The sequence below is a fragment of the Neophocaena asiaeorientalis genome, unplaced genomic scaffold (assembly GCF_003031525.2).
Source record: "Neophocaena asiaeorientalis asiaeorientalis breed wild unplaced genomic scaffold, Neophocaena_asiaeorientalis_V1.1 scaffold396, whole genome shotgun sequence".
Classification (NCBI taxonomy): domain Eukaryota; kingdom Metazoa; phylum Chordata; class Mammalia; order Artiodactyla; family Phocoenidae; genus Neophocaena; species Neophocaena asiaeorientalis.
Window position 1 is genome coordinate 2,156,387 of NW_020172455.1, and position 16,752 is coordinate 2,173,138.

The following is a 16,752-nucleotide window of genomic DNA, read 5'->3' on the forward strand; positions in this document are numbered from 1 at the left end:
ATGTGTCCTATTAAAATACATGGCGTTGGGCTTCCCTGGTGGCGCAGTGGTTGAGAGTCCGCCTGCCAATGCAGGGGACACAGGTTCGTGACCCGGTCCGGGAAGATCCCACATGCCGCGGAGCGGCTGGGCCCGTGAGCCATGGCCGCTGAGCCTGTGCATCCGGAGCCTGTGCTCCGCAACAGGAGAGGCCGCAGCGGCAAGAGGCCCGCGTACCACAATAAAAACTAAATAAAAAAATACATGGCGTTGAACTTTGATGTCTGCAAACGAAACTAGCCTGTTTTCACAAATCTCAATAAGGGACAGATCCTGTTAATTCACATAGAGGAAACAAGCGAGTGAATCTTAAACCAGGCAGTAATTCCACCAGCAATTCAAACAAGGCATGAACTTAAAGCCTAGGAAATGTCCATTTTTCTTCCTACTCTTTAAGAATTCTAGAGCTACAAAGAACCTGTTGGGATTTCCATTTTCTCACATGACCAAAAATGAGGAGGAGAAAGCAAAATCTGAAATCATTGAGGGATTTCCCCTAAAGGCGTATGTAGATGGCTCTCATCGGGAGCTGCTGACCAGCAGGTGGGCCCAGGGCCGCGCCGCGCGCGGGACAGGTGTCCAGCCCGGCCCTCCGCACCTTCCGTCACCAGTTCCTCATCCTCGTTGTCTGTGCTGCTCAGCTTTTCGGCATCGCTCTCCAAGGCCTCACTCCGGGCCCGCTTCTCCAGGGGAGCCTCGCTGCTCACGAAGTAAGCAGCCAGGCCCAGTTCCTGCTCCAGTGCCGTCCTCACCAAGCAGGAGGAGTTTATGAGCCGCAGGTCACAGTACCGCAGAGACCTGGGAGGAAACGGAAGAAGGGCTCTATCGACTGCCTTCTACAGAGGAGGTACCGCTCACGCTGGGGACCAGCACGCTGCCTTCCTCGTTAGGCCCCTAGGACTCATACAAACGGAGAAGCAAACAGCATCACTGGGACCCCTGAGCAACACAGTCTGTTTGACTGCAAGTCTCTGGGGGCCCCTGCCGTGGATTTAGCCCCGCGCTGCTTAGAATCAAAAGAACACTGACTTTCAGGTCAGACAAAAAGGAGGCTTGAACCCCAGCCCTGCCACTTCCTGGCGACAGACCCTCAACAAGCTGGGCAACGTCTTGGAGGCTCAGATTGTTTTCAAATGAAAGATGGCCGTGAATATTAATAACCATCTACGTGCACTGCTGGGAGAAATACATGTAATAAGTGGATATTTGATGATTCCATCAACATTTAAAATGTGCCCAAGACTATGCCCCATGCAAGGGAGGGGATGGTCATCAAGGGATCGCCATACTGGAAACGAGAGTCTGCCTGGGAAGACATGCCAATGAGTCACGACACACGTGGAGGAGGGGGCACAGAGGGCAGGCTGGGGCAGGGCTTGGAGAGAGGCAGATGGGGGTTGCAGTTAGGCTTTTATTAAAGCAAGTGACCTTTCACTTGCTCATCTATAAAACAGGGTAGTAATACTATGGTCGTAAGGTGCAAATGGTAGACTAAAAGTCTAGCCCAGTGCCTGATATAAAAAGTAAATGCTTGCTCAACGTTAAGATAGACTAAGACATTGTCTTAGCCCTTACGGAGTTGAGGAATAGAAGACTTGATCCGTGACACGGCAACAACTGAGGTTGAACCCTGTGCGGACGCTTTTACCCGGCCCGTGAGTACGCGGTGCGAGGTGGCCCTCACGTGAGTGTCGTGTGGCCAAACGGCAAGAAGCCGGGAGGCCCTGGTGTCCGCCATACAGCGCACTGGCTTAATCTCTGTAAACCTCAGCTTCCTCATCAGCTACAGGGCCTCCAGCCACGGAGCCCGGCAAGAGTCCCCACATCCACCACCACAGGCCCTCCCGGCAAGAGTCCCCACATCCACCACCATGAGCCCGGGGGGGGTGCCTGTCCGAGAATTAGGAAAAGCTGCCCAGGCCTCAGACGCATTTCACTGACATTTGCTGGAAAACGGTCACCATGAAGATACACATCTATGATGACTTTGATGCGAATGCATTCCCAAGAGTCGGGCAGGGGAAGCCTGACCTGGCAAAGCCCCCAGCGGCGAGCCCGGGCAACTGGCTCCTCAGAGACCCCCAGGTACACAGTCCCTCCCCACTCACCTTGGTAAGGACTCCCCGTGTGGGTCCATCCCACTAAAGATCAGGATGCATGGCAGGCCCTCCAACTCCAGGTACGTCTGAGGCCTCCACTCCGCATCCTCAATTTTCTGCCACATCTGCAGGTAATTAAAAAGAAAGCTGTGGGCTTCCCTGGTGGCGCACTGGTTGAGAGTCCGCCTGCCGATGCAGGGGACACGGGTTCATGCCCCGGTCCGGGAAGATCCCATATGCTGCAGAGCAGCTGGGCCCGTGAGCCATGGCCGCTGAGCCTGCGCGTCCGGAGCCTGTGCTCCGCAACGGGAGAGGCCGCGACAGTGAGAGGCCCGCGTACCACAAAAAAATAAAAAGAAAGCTCTAAGACTTCTTACTTTCCAACCAGCCCAGCTCCAAGGGAACCTTGACGTCCTTCTGCTGATTTAAAGCCCTTGCAATGCCTCGCTGGATTTTTATCACATTTAAACTGCAAATAAGCATACCACTGGCTTCACCACGGGACGCCCAGCCACACAGAACACTGCCTAGCACTTATCAGCCGTTCAAGAAATATCTGCCAACCGACTGACTGACTCTTTGCGAGACAGTGTATCCCCTCAACTGCCTAACATTCGGTGTGAGACAGTGTATACCCACAACTGCCTGACATTCGGTACTATGTTCTCTCCACTGTGGGGCTGTGCCTTCACAGTGCCTTCCCAATTATTCTCTCAGTATTCTCACGCTAACCCTTTTGCATCCTCCGTCACCTGTACGTTTAGTGAAAGGCGATTATGGTCCAGGCACTGTGCTAGTCTGGGGGGCTGAGATGTGTGGGGCTGTCCTTGCCCTTCCCTGCTGGGGGAAGAGCCAGATGACAGGCAGGGAAAGCAGAACCTGCCCCAGGTTGGGGGGCACAGGGGGACAAGTAGGGGGAAGGGCAGCTTCCTGAAAGAAGAAAAGACACTGGGGACTTCCCTGGGGGTGCAGTGGTTAAGAATCTGCCTGCCAAGGCAAGGGACATGGGTTCGAGCCCTGGTCCGGGAAGATCCCACATGCTGCGGAGCAACTAAGCCCCTGTGCCACAACTACTGAGCCTGCGCTCTAGAGCCCACGAGCCACAACTACTGAGCCTGCATGCCACAACTACTGAGCCCACGTGCCACAACTACTGAACCCATGAGCCACAACTAGTGAAGCCTGTGTGCCTAGAGCCCATGCTCCGCAACAAGAGAAGCCACCGCAATGAGAAGCCCGCGCACCGCAACTAGAGAAAGCCTGCATGCAGCAACAAAGACCCAACGCAGCCAAAAATAAATAAATAAGAATTTTTTAAAAAAAAGACACTGAGTTGAATTCTGCAGATTGATAGGCATCAGCTAAATAAACAAGAAGAAGAAGAAATGAATCCCCAGAAAGAAATAAAATCAAGCTATAACCCAGAAGTTTGAAAGAGCAAGACAGTGTGTTTTTTGGGGGATGCAGCTTTTATAAGTAATGTAGTGCAGCTGGACTGAAAGCTGCAGGTAGGGATGTGGCGAGAGAGGCAGCTGGAGGGGTGGCCCGGTATGCAGAGGCCACGATGGACCTATGGACCGGGATGGGACCTTAAGGAGTTTGTCGCCACCCCACTCCCTCTCCTCCCCACCCCCTGGTGGTCCCGCCCCACTGCCCTCCCAGGAGTCTATCCCCACTCCTGTCCCACCTTGAGCTGCTTCAAGAAGTGCTTCCCGATGGTGATGCCAGAGCTGGGGTTGCCCAGGATGATCTCAAAGTGCTCCTCCAGGGCCAGCCGCGCCCGCACGTGGGCCAGCCGTTCGTAGGCCACGGCCGCCAGTGGGGAGCAGGGCACCCGCAGCAGGACCATGAGCCCGTGGCCGCAGGGGCACTGCTTCGGGGAGTTGATGAGGTTCTGCGTGATCTCCAGTGTCTCCACCGATGTGTAGTTCTTCATCTGAGAGAGGCCGCTCACGGCCATCATTGCGGCCGTGTAATGCTGCACGAGAACAAAGGTCCTGATCACCGCGCTGTGCAGGCGGGGGAACCTGAAAGGAACAGAGAGACCACGTCGTGACCCAGGGCTGCAACCCCCAAGGATGCCGGGAGAGCTCCGAGACAGAAAGGCCTTCCCGGGGCAAACAAGTAACCCAGACACCTGCCATCTCGGGCACAGGCAACTCCTGGATCACGAACAAGTGGTGTTGCCTTTTGAAGCTGGTTGTTTACAACCTGAAATTGAACTCTTCCTTAGAAGTCAAGTCAAAAACTGCTTTATCATTTCCAGCTGAGAAACAGAAGCAAAGTTTCGCTGTTGCTGCTGGCTCATACTAGCTGCTCAATAAAGATCTGTTCAACGACTAGATGAATGAGTAAAATAAATGCCCATCATCAGCTTAATTTATGTTTCCATGAGTTAGGTAGTTTGCCCCAGGTTGCCACTGGCAATAGAAGAACCATCAGTAATCAGTATGTAAGTGCAGCTACCACTCACCCCAGATTTGGGGGGACCATCTTAAAGGCATATCATTCATTTCATGTACAGTGAGTTATTAGAAATGTAACTAATGTGACTTTAATTTGACAGATGAATTACAAATCCAAACACAGCCGGTCAAACCAAGAATCCTAGTTTTTGTTTCAGAAGCTGTGGTCACACGAAGGGGGAGACCCGTCCCACAACTACGTGCACTGCCAGAGCAGCTCTGACCCTTGTGCTAGAGACAGACCCCAGAACACCACCAGAGAAACCCAAGTCACTGTACGTCACTCTGTGTTTCCAGTAGGAATAGACAAATTGATGTTCCGTTTATAGGCAATGCTCTTGGCAGTTTATTTAGATGGAATGAGTCCCTTGACTCAGTGGCTTTTTGGAGCAAAGATAAAGTAGTTTCTTGACCTACAAAGATAGGAACACTCCCACGGCCGTGTAACCCTGTGAGTTCTATCAGGGCAGCCAGCTCACCTTCCAACAGCATCTCTGATATCTTCTGCCCATCGTTATACTTTTGTTCATTCTTTCTCCTTAGCACTCAACTACTTTATGGCGTCTGTGAACTGAAGAGTTGGCCTGGCAGACTTGCCAATACCAGTGCTGTCTTGGGAAGGCATTAAGTGTCCGCAGGTTCTGACACAAAGGGGACCAGTGGCCCGAGCACTGCTTTACCCTTTCCCTGGTGCACTGGCCAAGTAGTGCCCAGGAAGAAAGAGAGCAGAGTGGGAAATGCATTGTCTCCACTCTCTACAGCACTGCCCCAGCTGTGGTGGCCCCTTGTCACCTTGAGCAAGGTAAGAAGAGCGCGTTGTCACTTAGGGAGCAGCACACGCTTCTCCCCACATACGACATCCGCTTTCAACTCTGCTCAAAGGACAAGCAGAGACTTCTGCTTCAGGCCAAGACAGAGTAACAGGACCAGATTTATTTTTCCATCAGAAATAACTAAAAATCTGGATGAATATATGAAACAACAGTGTTTCAAGACAACGAGCAATGAAAGACGGTGATCCTTCGAAATTGGAAAGAAATTAGGTGAGCCTCTGGTTTCTACCCGGAAAGAGTTCCCAGGATTGCTCAGGAAGGAGGAACCCAGGCAAGCCCCAGTGTCTCCCTGAGTTGGGGAAAGATCTGGAGTCCAGGGAAACCAAGGCAGCCAGAGTTCACGGGGGAAATTACCAAAGAGGAGAGAACTGCACAGATAAGAGAACTCAGGAGAGCCGCAGAGGGTCCCACTCAAGTCCTCAGCTAAGTAGCGATCAGTGCATATATGTGAGAAAACTACCCAAAGCCAAGAAAAGGACCATCCAAAAGGATGAGAGGGAACAAGACTTCAGACTCACATAGGGCTTGGAATAGTTCCCATTCCCAACACCAGTGTGGAAGACATCAAAATTCATGAAATATCGTAGAGTACTTAGAGGGTTTCACTTCAGTAGTGAACAAAATTAGCCCTAGACTAAAACCTGCCCTGGTCCTGCCTAACAAAGTTTAAAAGCAAGACCTGAAAGAATGAAACTGTTTCCAAGTAACTTAACTGTATCTCAGAACAAAGCTTAAGAAGATTTATAGGAATACAGCACCCAACGAGGTAAAATTCACAATGTCTGGCATCCTCTCAAAAATTACCAGATATGTAAAGAAGCAGAAAAATACAACCCATAATAAGGAAGGGGGAAAATCAACCAATAGAAACTGACCCAGAAACAACACAGATGACAGTATTAGTAGAGAAGAACATTAAAACAATTATTATAACTATATTCCATATGTTTAAGAAGATGCAGGAAAAATTAAGCATTTTAAGTGGAAACATAAAAAAGACTCAGATTCTAGAGATGAAAACTAAAATGTCTGAGACAGAAAAAAAACTGGATCCTGAATTCTCATGGAAGCTACCATCTTGGTATTTGGCCCAGCCCTGCCAGCTACAATGGATCAGTTCAGGAATGGCTACCTGACCCAGGATGGGTCATCAGTCTTTTCTTGGGATTTTTCAAACTATTTCTAAGAATCAGTCCCCTTCTAGAAGCTGGAGAATATCAAGTTCAGCAGCAGCTAGGGATGATGTCGTCAGCACATGGAAGAAACCAGTGTGTGATGAGATACAATAAAGCTAACACAGAGAAAAATACCAAAGACAAGACAACACAGTCTTGGCAGTGTTTAATACCTAACTTAAGTTGTTCCTGAAACCAGCTGCATCTGGTTCTGTGGTTTATTTATTCAACCTCTCCTTTTATTTCATGAGTCAGTGCATTCCTCTCCCTTTCCTAAAGTAGTTCAAGTTGGGTTTCAGTCACTTGCAAGGAACAGTCCTTATTAATAAACAACCACAAGTAACCATTTATTATCAATTTGTCAGTGTGTACACTCATGTATGAGCTACCTGAAATTGCCTTTCTTCTTCTCTTAGGAACCTTGTTATATGACTATTTTGCTTTTGTGAAAAATAAAAATATAAATAAACTGGATGTGACTGACGGCAGAAAAAACAACACTAGTAAACTTGAAAACATAACAATAGAAAGGATCTAAAATGAAACAGAGGGAAACAGAAAATCATGACTATAGCATCGGAGAGCTATGGAACAACTTCAAGTAGGCTCATCTATGTACAATTGGATTACTCTAAAAGGGGAAAGGAGAGATGTAGAAAAAAATTTTTGAGGAAATAACAACTAAAATTTTTTCGTATTTGATGAAAATTCAATTAACTCAAGAAACATGAAGAAAACCACACCAAGGCCTATCTTAATCAAATTGCTTAAGATCAGTGATAAATTTAAAACATTTTGAAGAAGCCGGGGTTGGGAGGGAGTGGTGGGGAAGAGAGGTCATTACACAGAGAGAAACAAAGGTGATGATGACAGCAGACTTCTGATTTGAAACAATGTATGTCAGAAGATAGTAGAGCAACATCTTTAATACTTCGAAAGAAAGAAGTCAACCTAAATTTTATACCCAGGGAAAATATCTTTCAAAAATGAGGCAAAATAAAGACTTTTAAAGACACATAAAAGCTGAAAGAATTCATCACCAGCAGACCTTCCCTCCGAGAAATGTTAAAGAAAGTCCTTTGGACAGAAGGAAAATGATGCCAGATAAAAATCTGGATCTACACAAAGGAATGAAGGCACTGGAAGTAATAACTGTGTGCATAAATTAGAAAGGAGGTCTTAAAATATATTCTTATTTAAATATCTTTAAAAGGTGACCGACTGCCTAAAGCAAATGTGATTTATTGGGGAGTTTATAACATACATAAGTGAAATGTATGATAACAAAAGCACAAAGCCTAGGAGGAGAGAAATGGAAACATACTATTGTAAGAATCTTATACAGGAAGTGGCACAGTATCACTTGAAAGTAGACTGTTCAGGCAGGTTCAATGATTCGCCTAAAGTTAAAAGCAATGAAGAGTAGAGCCAGGAGGTATGGTGCCATGATCACTCTGGCCTTCTACCAGTGTGAGGGCTCGCTCCGTACAGTTTAGTAGGTCTACTGTTTTGGACTTAAGTGACCAGGATTTGGTCTGGCTTCACTACAAACCCCCCACATGACTTTGGGCAAGTGACCTAACCCGAGTCTTTGTTTCTTTCTCTGTCAAATGGGGGAATAACAGTGTCTCCTATCTCACTGTGCCATTGTGAGGATTATATTAGGCAATAAATGGAAAATACTGGCCCGGCGTCTACAGATCACTAAGCACTCAGCACGTGCTTCCTGCACGAGGAGAAGCTGGGGAGCCAGGCAGAGAAGCAGAGGCAGGACAAAGGTCAGTTCTCACAGCCTTAGTGTAAAATCTTGGAGGGTGTCTTCCCTCAGCAAGGTTATGAGAGCTCAGCTGACAATCCAAGAGTTGGAGAAGTGGCCTGATTAAACCCATCAGCATCAGAGCTGAAAGGGATTTAGCTCCCCAAAGGGTGCTCTGGGGAACACTAATCCCATGAGACAACAGAGGAGCTGCACGCTCTAGCCGTCTCTTGGAGATTTACAGCACACATGGCACATTGAAGGCTTTGAGAACTCTCACTGCGAGAAGAATCCTTTGTTAAATGTAAGGTTTATCAAACACACATGACCATGGAACCCCTCGTGACATAACAACTATTAGGATCCGGCAGTATAGCTTGGAGCCCAGCTTGGGAAGTACATGTCTAATTCGATCCCTTTGTCAGCAAGCGAGACAAGTGAGGTCCCGAGAGGGGAGACAGCAGAGCTCAGTCCAACACCCACAACTGGCGGCAGAGCCATTCATTTTGTTTTGTATTAGACAGTCTGTAAAACTTGGCCTGGCTTTTCCACGTATAAACTGCGTGAATGTTGGCACTTAACCCCCCTGAGCCTCAGTTCCCTCATCTGTAAGATGGCAGTGCTGATATCCACCTCAGGGGTCTGCTGTGACAGGGTTGAAAAGGTAGCACTGACTCTGGGTTCACACCCAGTTCAGTCACTCGCTAGACGTGTGGCCTGAGAAAGCCATGGGGTCTCCCTGAGTCTCAGTGTATTTGCAAAATGGGAATAATAATAGCAACTGGCTCAGAGAGGTCGGGACTAAATAACATAATCAAAGTAAGAACAGTGACTGGCGAGAAATAAGCAGACAGTAGATGATGTGAAAAGGAAATAAAGACAAAGCCAACTGACCGCCACTCTCTCTTCCTTTGCACCTTTTGCTATCTCACCTCCCATTTTCTTGCCCTCCCTTGAGTCTCAGACATATAATCCCACATTCTAGCATATTTCTGCCCATTCTCACCTCTCAAATTTTCTGGAACAACATCACCGGCCCAAAATGCAAGATGAGAAATAAACCAGGATCCCTTTAACAGAGGGACTGAGTCACCCAGGAAGGGAGAGAGGTGGCCCTAAAAATGCTTGACTACGGAGCATTTTTAGTAACTTCAAGAGAGACGGGTACCTTTTTCCCAATGCGGTGACCATGGCCTCAAAGGAGCTGTCGTATCTCAGCAAGGGGAGGCTGTGTCCTGAGAGGGTGGACTCGATGAACTCGGACAGCCCGAAGTACTTCTTATTCTCAGGATACAAGTCCACTCCCTAAAACAGAAGCGCATCGGTCACGCAAACACTGCCTTTGTGGGGACTGAAGGGGTCACGTGCTGGGCGCACAGATGACCTGGACAGGCATCTTGATCTGAACCGTGCTGACTCTGCAATCCCCTGGATGACGTTTTACAACTGTCTTTCCTCTGCGCCCCAGAGCACAGAGCACTCCACGCGTAAGGGCCGGCACCTTCCCATCAGTCAAAACTTTTCCATTCAGTTGACCCCAGTGCCTTCGCCAAGAAGAAAATCAGCCCCTTTTTTTTTTTTTAAACACACAACTTCCTTTGTTAAAATTGCTTCTTTCCAACAATTTTAGCTGGTTTTAGGAATAGACAAATCAACTGTTTTGCATTCAGCTGCTATTAAATCAGCAGAAAGAAATGCATTTATCCAACCAATTTTACCCACACTGATATAAAATTCCTCCCCAACTAGCATCAGAGCTTATCAAACTTCAGAGCATGGCAAAGTTGTGGGAGGATGCTAAAATTACAAAGGCATGAACTTCATCCTCAAGTAGCACGGTGGTTAAACATGAGGACCGTGGATTTCGCTGGACTGGGTCACATCCCGGCTCCAGAACCTTCTAGCCGCATGGCTTTAGGCAAGTGGCTTAACCCCTCCCCTCTGCCTCATTTTCCCCATTTGTAAATCAGAAACCATCCTAGCACCTGTGTCTTATCTGAGTTCACATGATAAAGCACTTAGAACAGTGCCTGCCTGGCTCACGGTAAGCGCTACATAAAAACAAATGCCGTTGCTACTCTGATTCTGAATCGGCGGGAAGGAACCCAAGCATTAGCACCTTTAGAAGTTCCCTGGATGCTTCCAAGACACTCCGAAAAAGTCCGCAACTTGATGTCTACTTATTGCTGTGTAGTTAGGTGGAATCCAACCACCAGATTTCTCAAATTACCAGAATGACTGCTGTCTTCTATTTTGATGAGAAAATGGCAGGTGATAAGCTGAAATAAAGCTCACCAGGGTTTGTGGATGTGCGTTCATTTTGAGGAAGGAGATTTTGAACCTCGCTGCTGAAGGATGCAGGGGTAGGAAAGATAGGAGCATTTCCAGGGCTTCTAGACAAACTTAGAGTCACCCCACGTGGAGTCCAAATCCCCACAGCCCTAGAGGGCTGTACGTCCAACACCAGGAGAGCAGGCGTTCAGAACGCTGCTCAGAGAGCTTCAGTCGCCAGAGAAACAGTAAACCAACTGCGCTGCATTACATGCTCTAAGACAGGGAGCCGACAAATGCACACAGGAAGGTTTCTAAAGACCAAGAAGGGTTTAAATCTAACCCCGGGTAGAATCAAAGGTCCAAGGAGCTGGAACCCACGGAGCCTCAACTGGGCTGGTCAGTCAAGCCTTTAGTGAACAGGATCTCTTCCAGCGCAAGGTCATTGCTACAGTGGGTCCAGCAGCCTGGGACACTCACATTACTGTAGGAGGCCGGCCAGTGTATCTCGTTGTAAGGACTGATGAGGGTGTGCTGCGTCTGCAGTGCATACGGGAAGGAGGTCACGTGGAGCACCACGATGTTGGGGGCCTCCTTCACCTCCTTGCAGTTGAGCAATCTGTCCACCAACCCCACGGACGGGTCACTCTGGGAGTAGAGGTCATGAACAGTGCTACTGAGAGGGCAAAAGAGAGAGAAGAAATGATAAGTGCAATGGCAAGCACTGTCCTGTCATCTGACGACAATCAAGCAGTTGCATCGATTGACAGTGAGCCTCCCAACGCCGGCAACAATCGAAGCTTAGGGCTCTGCCCATGACCAGCAAAATGAAATTTTCAATATGACTGCACTTCAGGTACCCGTCAGGGACTCCCCTGAATACTCATGACTTATTAAAAGCTTGGCTGGGGGAACAGTGTCTGTAGAGGATTGCTTGCAAGATACACAATCCACCCGCTTCTCTAGCACAGGAATGCTCACCCAGGAGCTGTCAATGAGTCTCGCCTTTTCTCCCTCGGCCCCATCTGATTGTACACCTGCCTACTTAAATCCTTTTCTCCAACAGTCCTACTGATCTTTCTTTTTTTTTAAAATAAATTTATTTATTTTATCTATTTATTTTTGGCTGCATTGGGTCTTCGTTGCTGTGCGCGGTCTTTCTCTAGTTGCGGGGAGCGGGGGCTACTCTTCGCTGCGGTGCGCGGGCTTCTGACTGTGGTGGCTTCTCTTGTTGCAGGGCATGGGCTCCAGGAGCACAGGCTCGGTAGCCGTGGCGCACGGGCCTAGTTGCTCCACAGCACGTGGGATCCTCCTGGACCAGGGCTCGAACCCATGTCCCCTGCATTGGCAGGTGGACTCTCAACCACTGCGCCACCAGGGAAGCCCTCCTACTGATCTTGAAATGACCCAAAGAGGACATAACATGGTAAACTCTGTACTAAATTTTAAAGTATAGGGTCAGGAATGGGAAGCATTTTGGACACGGGGCCGAGGAGATAAGTGCGTCTCAGCCTTTCTCAGTGGGTCAGTGGTCTCAGCACTCTTGTCTGTAAATCTAGGGGGACAGGAAAAAATCAGTGCTTCTCCTTTCAGGTGGCAGGTAGCCACTCTGAGAAACCTACCCACCAAATGAATATGTACAATTTAGCTTTTTATATACTTCAGAATGTTCAAACTCCCCCGCGCCCGTGCATGGACGCGAGAATGTAAACTCTTTAACTGGGCGAACTTTAAGGCTCCGGCCAGCCCTGAGCTTCAGGCCCTGCGCTAAATCAAAGCCTTCCTCCGATACCCGACCCACAATCTTCTTTCCCCCCTCGTCCATGTCAGCGGCACTGTCTAAACACACAACCCCAAGGCCAGTCTCATGGACATGACCAATCCTGGTAAACACCCAGGAATCCTGCCAGACTCCAGGCTTGACACCAGGTGAAATTCATCTCGATTTATGTTCATTTGAATTGAGAAAGTAAAATCTCCCCTGGGAAGGGCACCAGCTGTGACCCATGGTATGCAGAGCCAATGGGGCTCCATCAGGAAGGGGCCTGGGCAGAGCTACTTCCATCAGGATCCCTTCCCGGCACCTGGTGCTCTGCCACTGATACCCTCCCTCCCCCACACCCGCCTGCGATATTGAGCGAGGTGCTTCCCTTCTCTAGCTGCCATAATGGTACCTTTCAGAGGCTGCACTAGATGATCCCTCAGGTAACTTCCGGCCCTAAGGTCTGAAATACACCCACAGCATCTGCCTACAGATGCCAAGCCCCCAACACCATTCATCTTTTTAACACTTATACCCACGGTATTATCCGTACATATTCATTCAAAGAAGGGAAATGCCAGCCCTGCCATGTGCCAAAGCCAGTCTAACCTCACGAGATCCCAGTGGGCATGGTCGTGGATGAGGACGAAGAGTGTGTGTGGGTTCTGAAAGGAGTTTTGCAGAAAGGACTTGAACTTGGTCTGCGCCTCGGCATCTAGCTTCAAAACGTACTGCTCGACCCTCTGCTTGGTCATGTGCTCCTTCTCCAAGCCAAGCTCCAGCAAAACCCCTGCAACACAGTGAAAATACATCAGTAACTCCAAACATGGTCATGAGTTTTTCAGTCAGCAGCAGACACTTGAGGCGCATCTCCCACATGGCAGCTCCTTGCTGGGACTGGAGGCTACAGGGATGCAGGCGGTACGTGTGAGTCAGGGAGGCCGATTCCCGTGCAAACGACTGTCGTGTCACTGCCTGCAGGAGCAGGGCCTGGAGGTGGGCCTGCTCCCCAGCGTGCTATGTACACAGCCCACCCAGGGGCACAGCAAAGCTGCCTTCGTGAAGCAGCTGATCCCAGCATGGGTGACTGAAAGAAAGGGAAAGGGCCCCTCTCACCCACCCAAATCATCTCCAGCCTGAACGCCACCAGGCCGTAGGTTAGAGCACTCAGAGTGAACCCTCCGAGTGAAGACATTGACTCTCTGTGTGGTTCATGTTTAATCCCCTTGAAAGCACAGGGAAAAGTTGAAGCCAGATATCGGGACATACTTCACTGACTTGAGTGGGACAGAGGGAACACTCAAGTCACGTTCTACCTTTAACAGATTATAAAATAGCGGACAAGTCGCTTCCTCTGGGCATCAGTTTCATGAGCTATGAAACCGGGGTGTTGATACGGCACCTTCTACTTTAGAAGTAAAGATGGTGTTAGAATCCAAAGCTGAATGCAAACAGATCAAAGCCTCTCCACACAGACTTCACGCTTGCCCCTGAAAGGCCCGTACCTGAATGCCAGACGTGGAGCAGGGTCTGCTGGTAGGTCACCTCTGAGGGTGGAATACAAATCAGAAAGTCCACCTTCTCAAAGGACCCTAAGTCCAGATGTTGGGTGCTGGAATCTGCGATTGAACACACGTGGGAGAGGAGCTTCTGGGCCACGGCCAGCTGGAAGGGCCGGATGCAGTGAGGCTCCAGACGGTAACCTGGAACCAGAGCCCCCATCAAGGTGAGGTGCGCGCCAGCAGATGGCTACAGCCCTGGACCTCGGCTAGGGAATCAAGCAGGGGGCCCCCGTCTAGCACACAAAGTGATGAGGGAATGGGGAAAACACCAATACTCATTGAGCGCCTGCTCCGGGCTACCCGCCGTGATGGTCATTTCACACCCTTTTCCTAATTGAAAAATAAAAGGATGAACAGCACTCGGGGGGCACAGAGGCTGTGACCTACTCCACCTGGAGGGGACAAGGACGGCAACCCAGGGAAGCTGACGCTGAGATTAGATTTTGGAAGAGGTTACAGGTTCTCTGGAAGAGGAGGAGACCATCACAGCCCTTCAGGAACTTAGAAGGAATAAAGCATTTCAACAGTGCATCGATAAACTGGAAATCAACAGAGAAATGTGCCATCTCAGGAAAACCGTACAGATGTACATTTCCGGGTAAAATGAGACTGTTATCATCAAAGACTAAAACTAAAATTAGATATTAGGTCTACTCGATTCTAAGGAGATGCCCTGCCCGCTGGAGGTGCCTCTAGCTCTGCTTCCTTGCAGCCCCTGGGGGCCCTGGAAGCTGCCTCACCAGCCCAGAGCTTGGCCACCAGCGCCCCGGCATCACTCACTTGTGCATAGCCGTGTCCCGCCGACATCTAGAGATGCTGATTTGGTGACGGAGGAGGCAGTAAGTGAGGAAGAAATCTGGCCTTGATTTTCCTGATGAAATTTGTCCAGCAAAATATCAATGTCGCCCTCTGCCCAAAACAGACAGAATAACAGAAATGGGTTTTCTGTCTCAGTGAAACTCGGCAAAAGCATCTATGGAACACCCGCTATGTGTCAGGCACTGTCCTGGGCCTGGGGCACCAGAGATAGGGTGTCCCATCCTGGCAAGGAGCCCACAGCCCAGGAAGGCAGATGTATGTGCTAAAGAAAATTACATTATGACCCAGAAGGTGCCAGGACAGAAAGAAAGAAGAGCAAGGTGCCAAAGGTCAGGAGGTAGGGGTCTGAGCACATCTTGGAGAAGGAGGGGCCAGCAAGAGTGTCTGGGAGGAAATGGGGTGAGTCTTGTAGGGTGAGTGGCCAGGAAAAGAAGGGAGACGGGCACTCAAGGCATAGGAGACACAGAATGAGGCACAGAGAATACACTTCTCCAGTGAGAAGCTTTAAGCAACACAGAGGGGGAGGCAGGAGGGTGATGGACAGAGCCGGAGAGGTACGGAGAACCAGGCACAAGGCCCTTGTGTGCCCCCAAAGGACAGAAACCACAAAGCCACCACCTAGAGAACCCACAGCCAGAGCAGGGAACAGCCAGCCAGAAACCCCACAGATGGAAGGGCCGCCCACACATGTAAATCCGGGCCAGCCTCAGCAGGTCACGGGGATGGGCTCCATCCCCTGAGACGACCTTGCCCTTTGTGTCTTTCTCAGCAATTTATGAATTTGCACCTGTCTCACTACAAGCCTACCTGGACAGAGGGTGCTAAAAAAGGCTCCCAGAGAGTCCACTTTCCCTGTAACCAGCTCAGAATTGACTTCTTTCTGGTACTCGGCAGGGGTGAGAAGGCTCTCAGAAAGAATCCGGGCTTGGTATTTTCCTGGAAAACAAACAACAATTTGGACTGGGCCCTCTGCTTAGAATTAGCACGTGAGCTCCTCGATGGCAGGGTCTGTGCCTGAATCTCTTTCTCCCTCCATCCCGCAAGCCCAGCACCACGCCTGGCTAAGAGCAGGGCTTCCTGCTGGTGAAATAAAGGGTACACACCCCCGGCCCAGTTTAGTAGTTGGGATAATAAGAGGGAAATCCCCGAGTATGGGCTTTGGAACCTGACTCTCTCCCCACTTAACTAGCTGTGTAACCTAGGCTGACCCAGCTTCCTCATCCGGAATTCGTGGCTAAAAGTACCATCTACTTCACAGGACTGTTGTGAGGATAAAACAAGACAATGTTTATAAAATATTCAGCCCAGTGACTGACACAGCAGGGGCTCGAGGTTTATTACTAAAGATATTTCTGAAATCAATGTAAAGAATTTATTAAAAACACAGGTGTTTAAGATGAAGGAATGCCAAGAGATCACTGGGACGCTGCAGAGTCACTGCAATCCTCCACCCCTCCCCCCTCCCCCCGGGACATTCTGCGCTGTTTGGTGTCTGTCTCCCCACCAGAACACACGCTCCAGGAAAGCAGGGACATCACTCCCGTGTCCCCAGCCCCCAGAACAGTGGCTGCACATAGTAGGGCTTCAATACATGTTTTTATAATTAATTAGCTAATTGGCTCATTAACCCACACAAACACAAGAAGGCCATTTTTTCTTTTTCATCTCCATTAGGTAGTTGAAGAAGCTGAGGGCCAGTTGAAGAAGCTGAGGGCCATTAAACCACAGACCAGCAGGTGCACGGGGGACCCAGGTTTTCCCTGCATCTAACCAGATCCAAACCTGCCCCCAGTCTCTCTAGAGAAACGGGAACGGCTCACCTTCTATGCCAGGAGGAATGGAATTTTTCCCAAAGCACACTATTCAGGGCACACCAGGGGCTACTGTGCGCTAACGGCTGTTACTAACCAGCACAGCTGCAAACCCGGGGCCACGAGAGGCAAAAGGGGGCGACGGCAAAGGAGGGCTTCT

General features: G+C 49.4%; 1 protein-coding gene across 1 annotated transcript in view; it reads right to left on the minus strand.

Annotated features, from left to right (window-relative positions):
• Positions 1 to 16,752, minus strand: part of GREB1 (growth regulating estrogen receptor binding 1) — a 69,431-nt gene that overhangs the window by 25,097 nt on the left and 27,582 nt on the right. Inside the window, exons 11-19 of the mRNA XM_024737736.1 lie at positions 15,589 to 15,717; positions 14,743 to 14,871; positions 13,906 to 14,103; positions 13,010 to 13,190; positions 11,119 to 11,314; positions 9,536 to 9,672; positions 3,826 to 4,165; positions 2,148 to 2,263; positions 638 to 837 (exon numbers count right to left, since the gene is read on the minus strand). Coding sequence (XP_024593504.1) covers positions 638 to 837; positions 2,148 to 2,263; positions 3,826 to 4,165; positions 9,536 to 9,672; positions 11,119 to 11,314; positions 13,010 to 13,190; positions 13,906 to 14,103; positions 14,743 to 14,871; positions 15,589 to 15,717 — 1,626 coding nt within the window. The remainder of the gene's footprint in view (positions 1 to 637; positions 838 to 2,147; positions 2,264 to 3,825; positions 4,166 to 9,535; positions 9,673 to 11,118; positions 11,315 to 13,009; positions 13,191 to 13,905; positions 14,104 to 14,742; positions 14,872 to 15,588; positions 15,718 to 16,752) is intronic.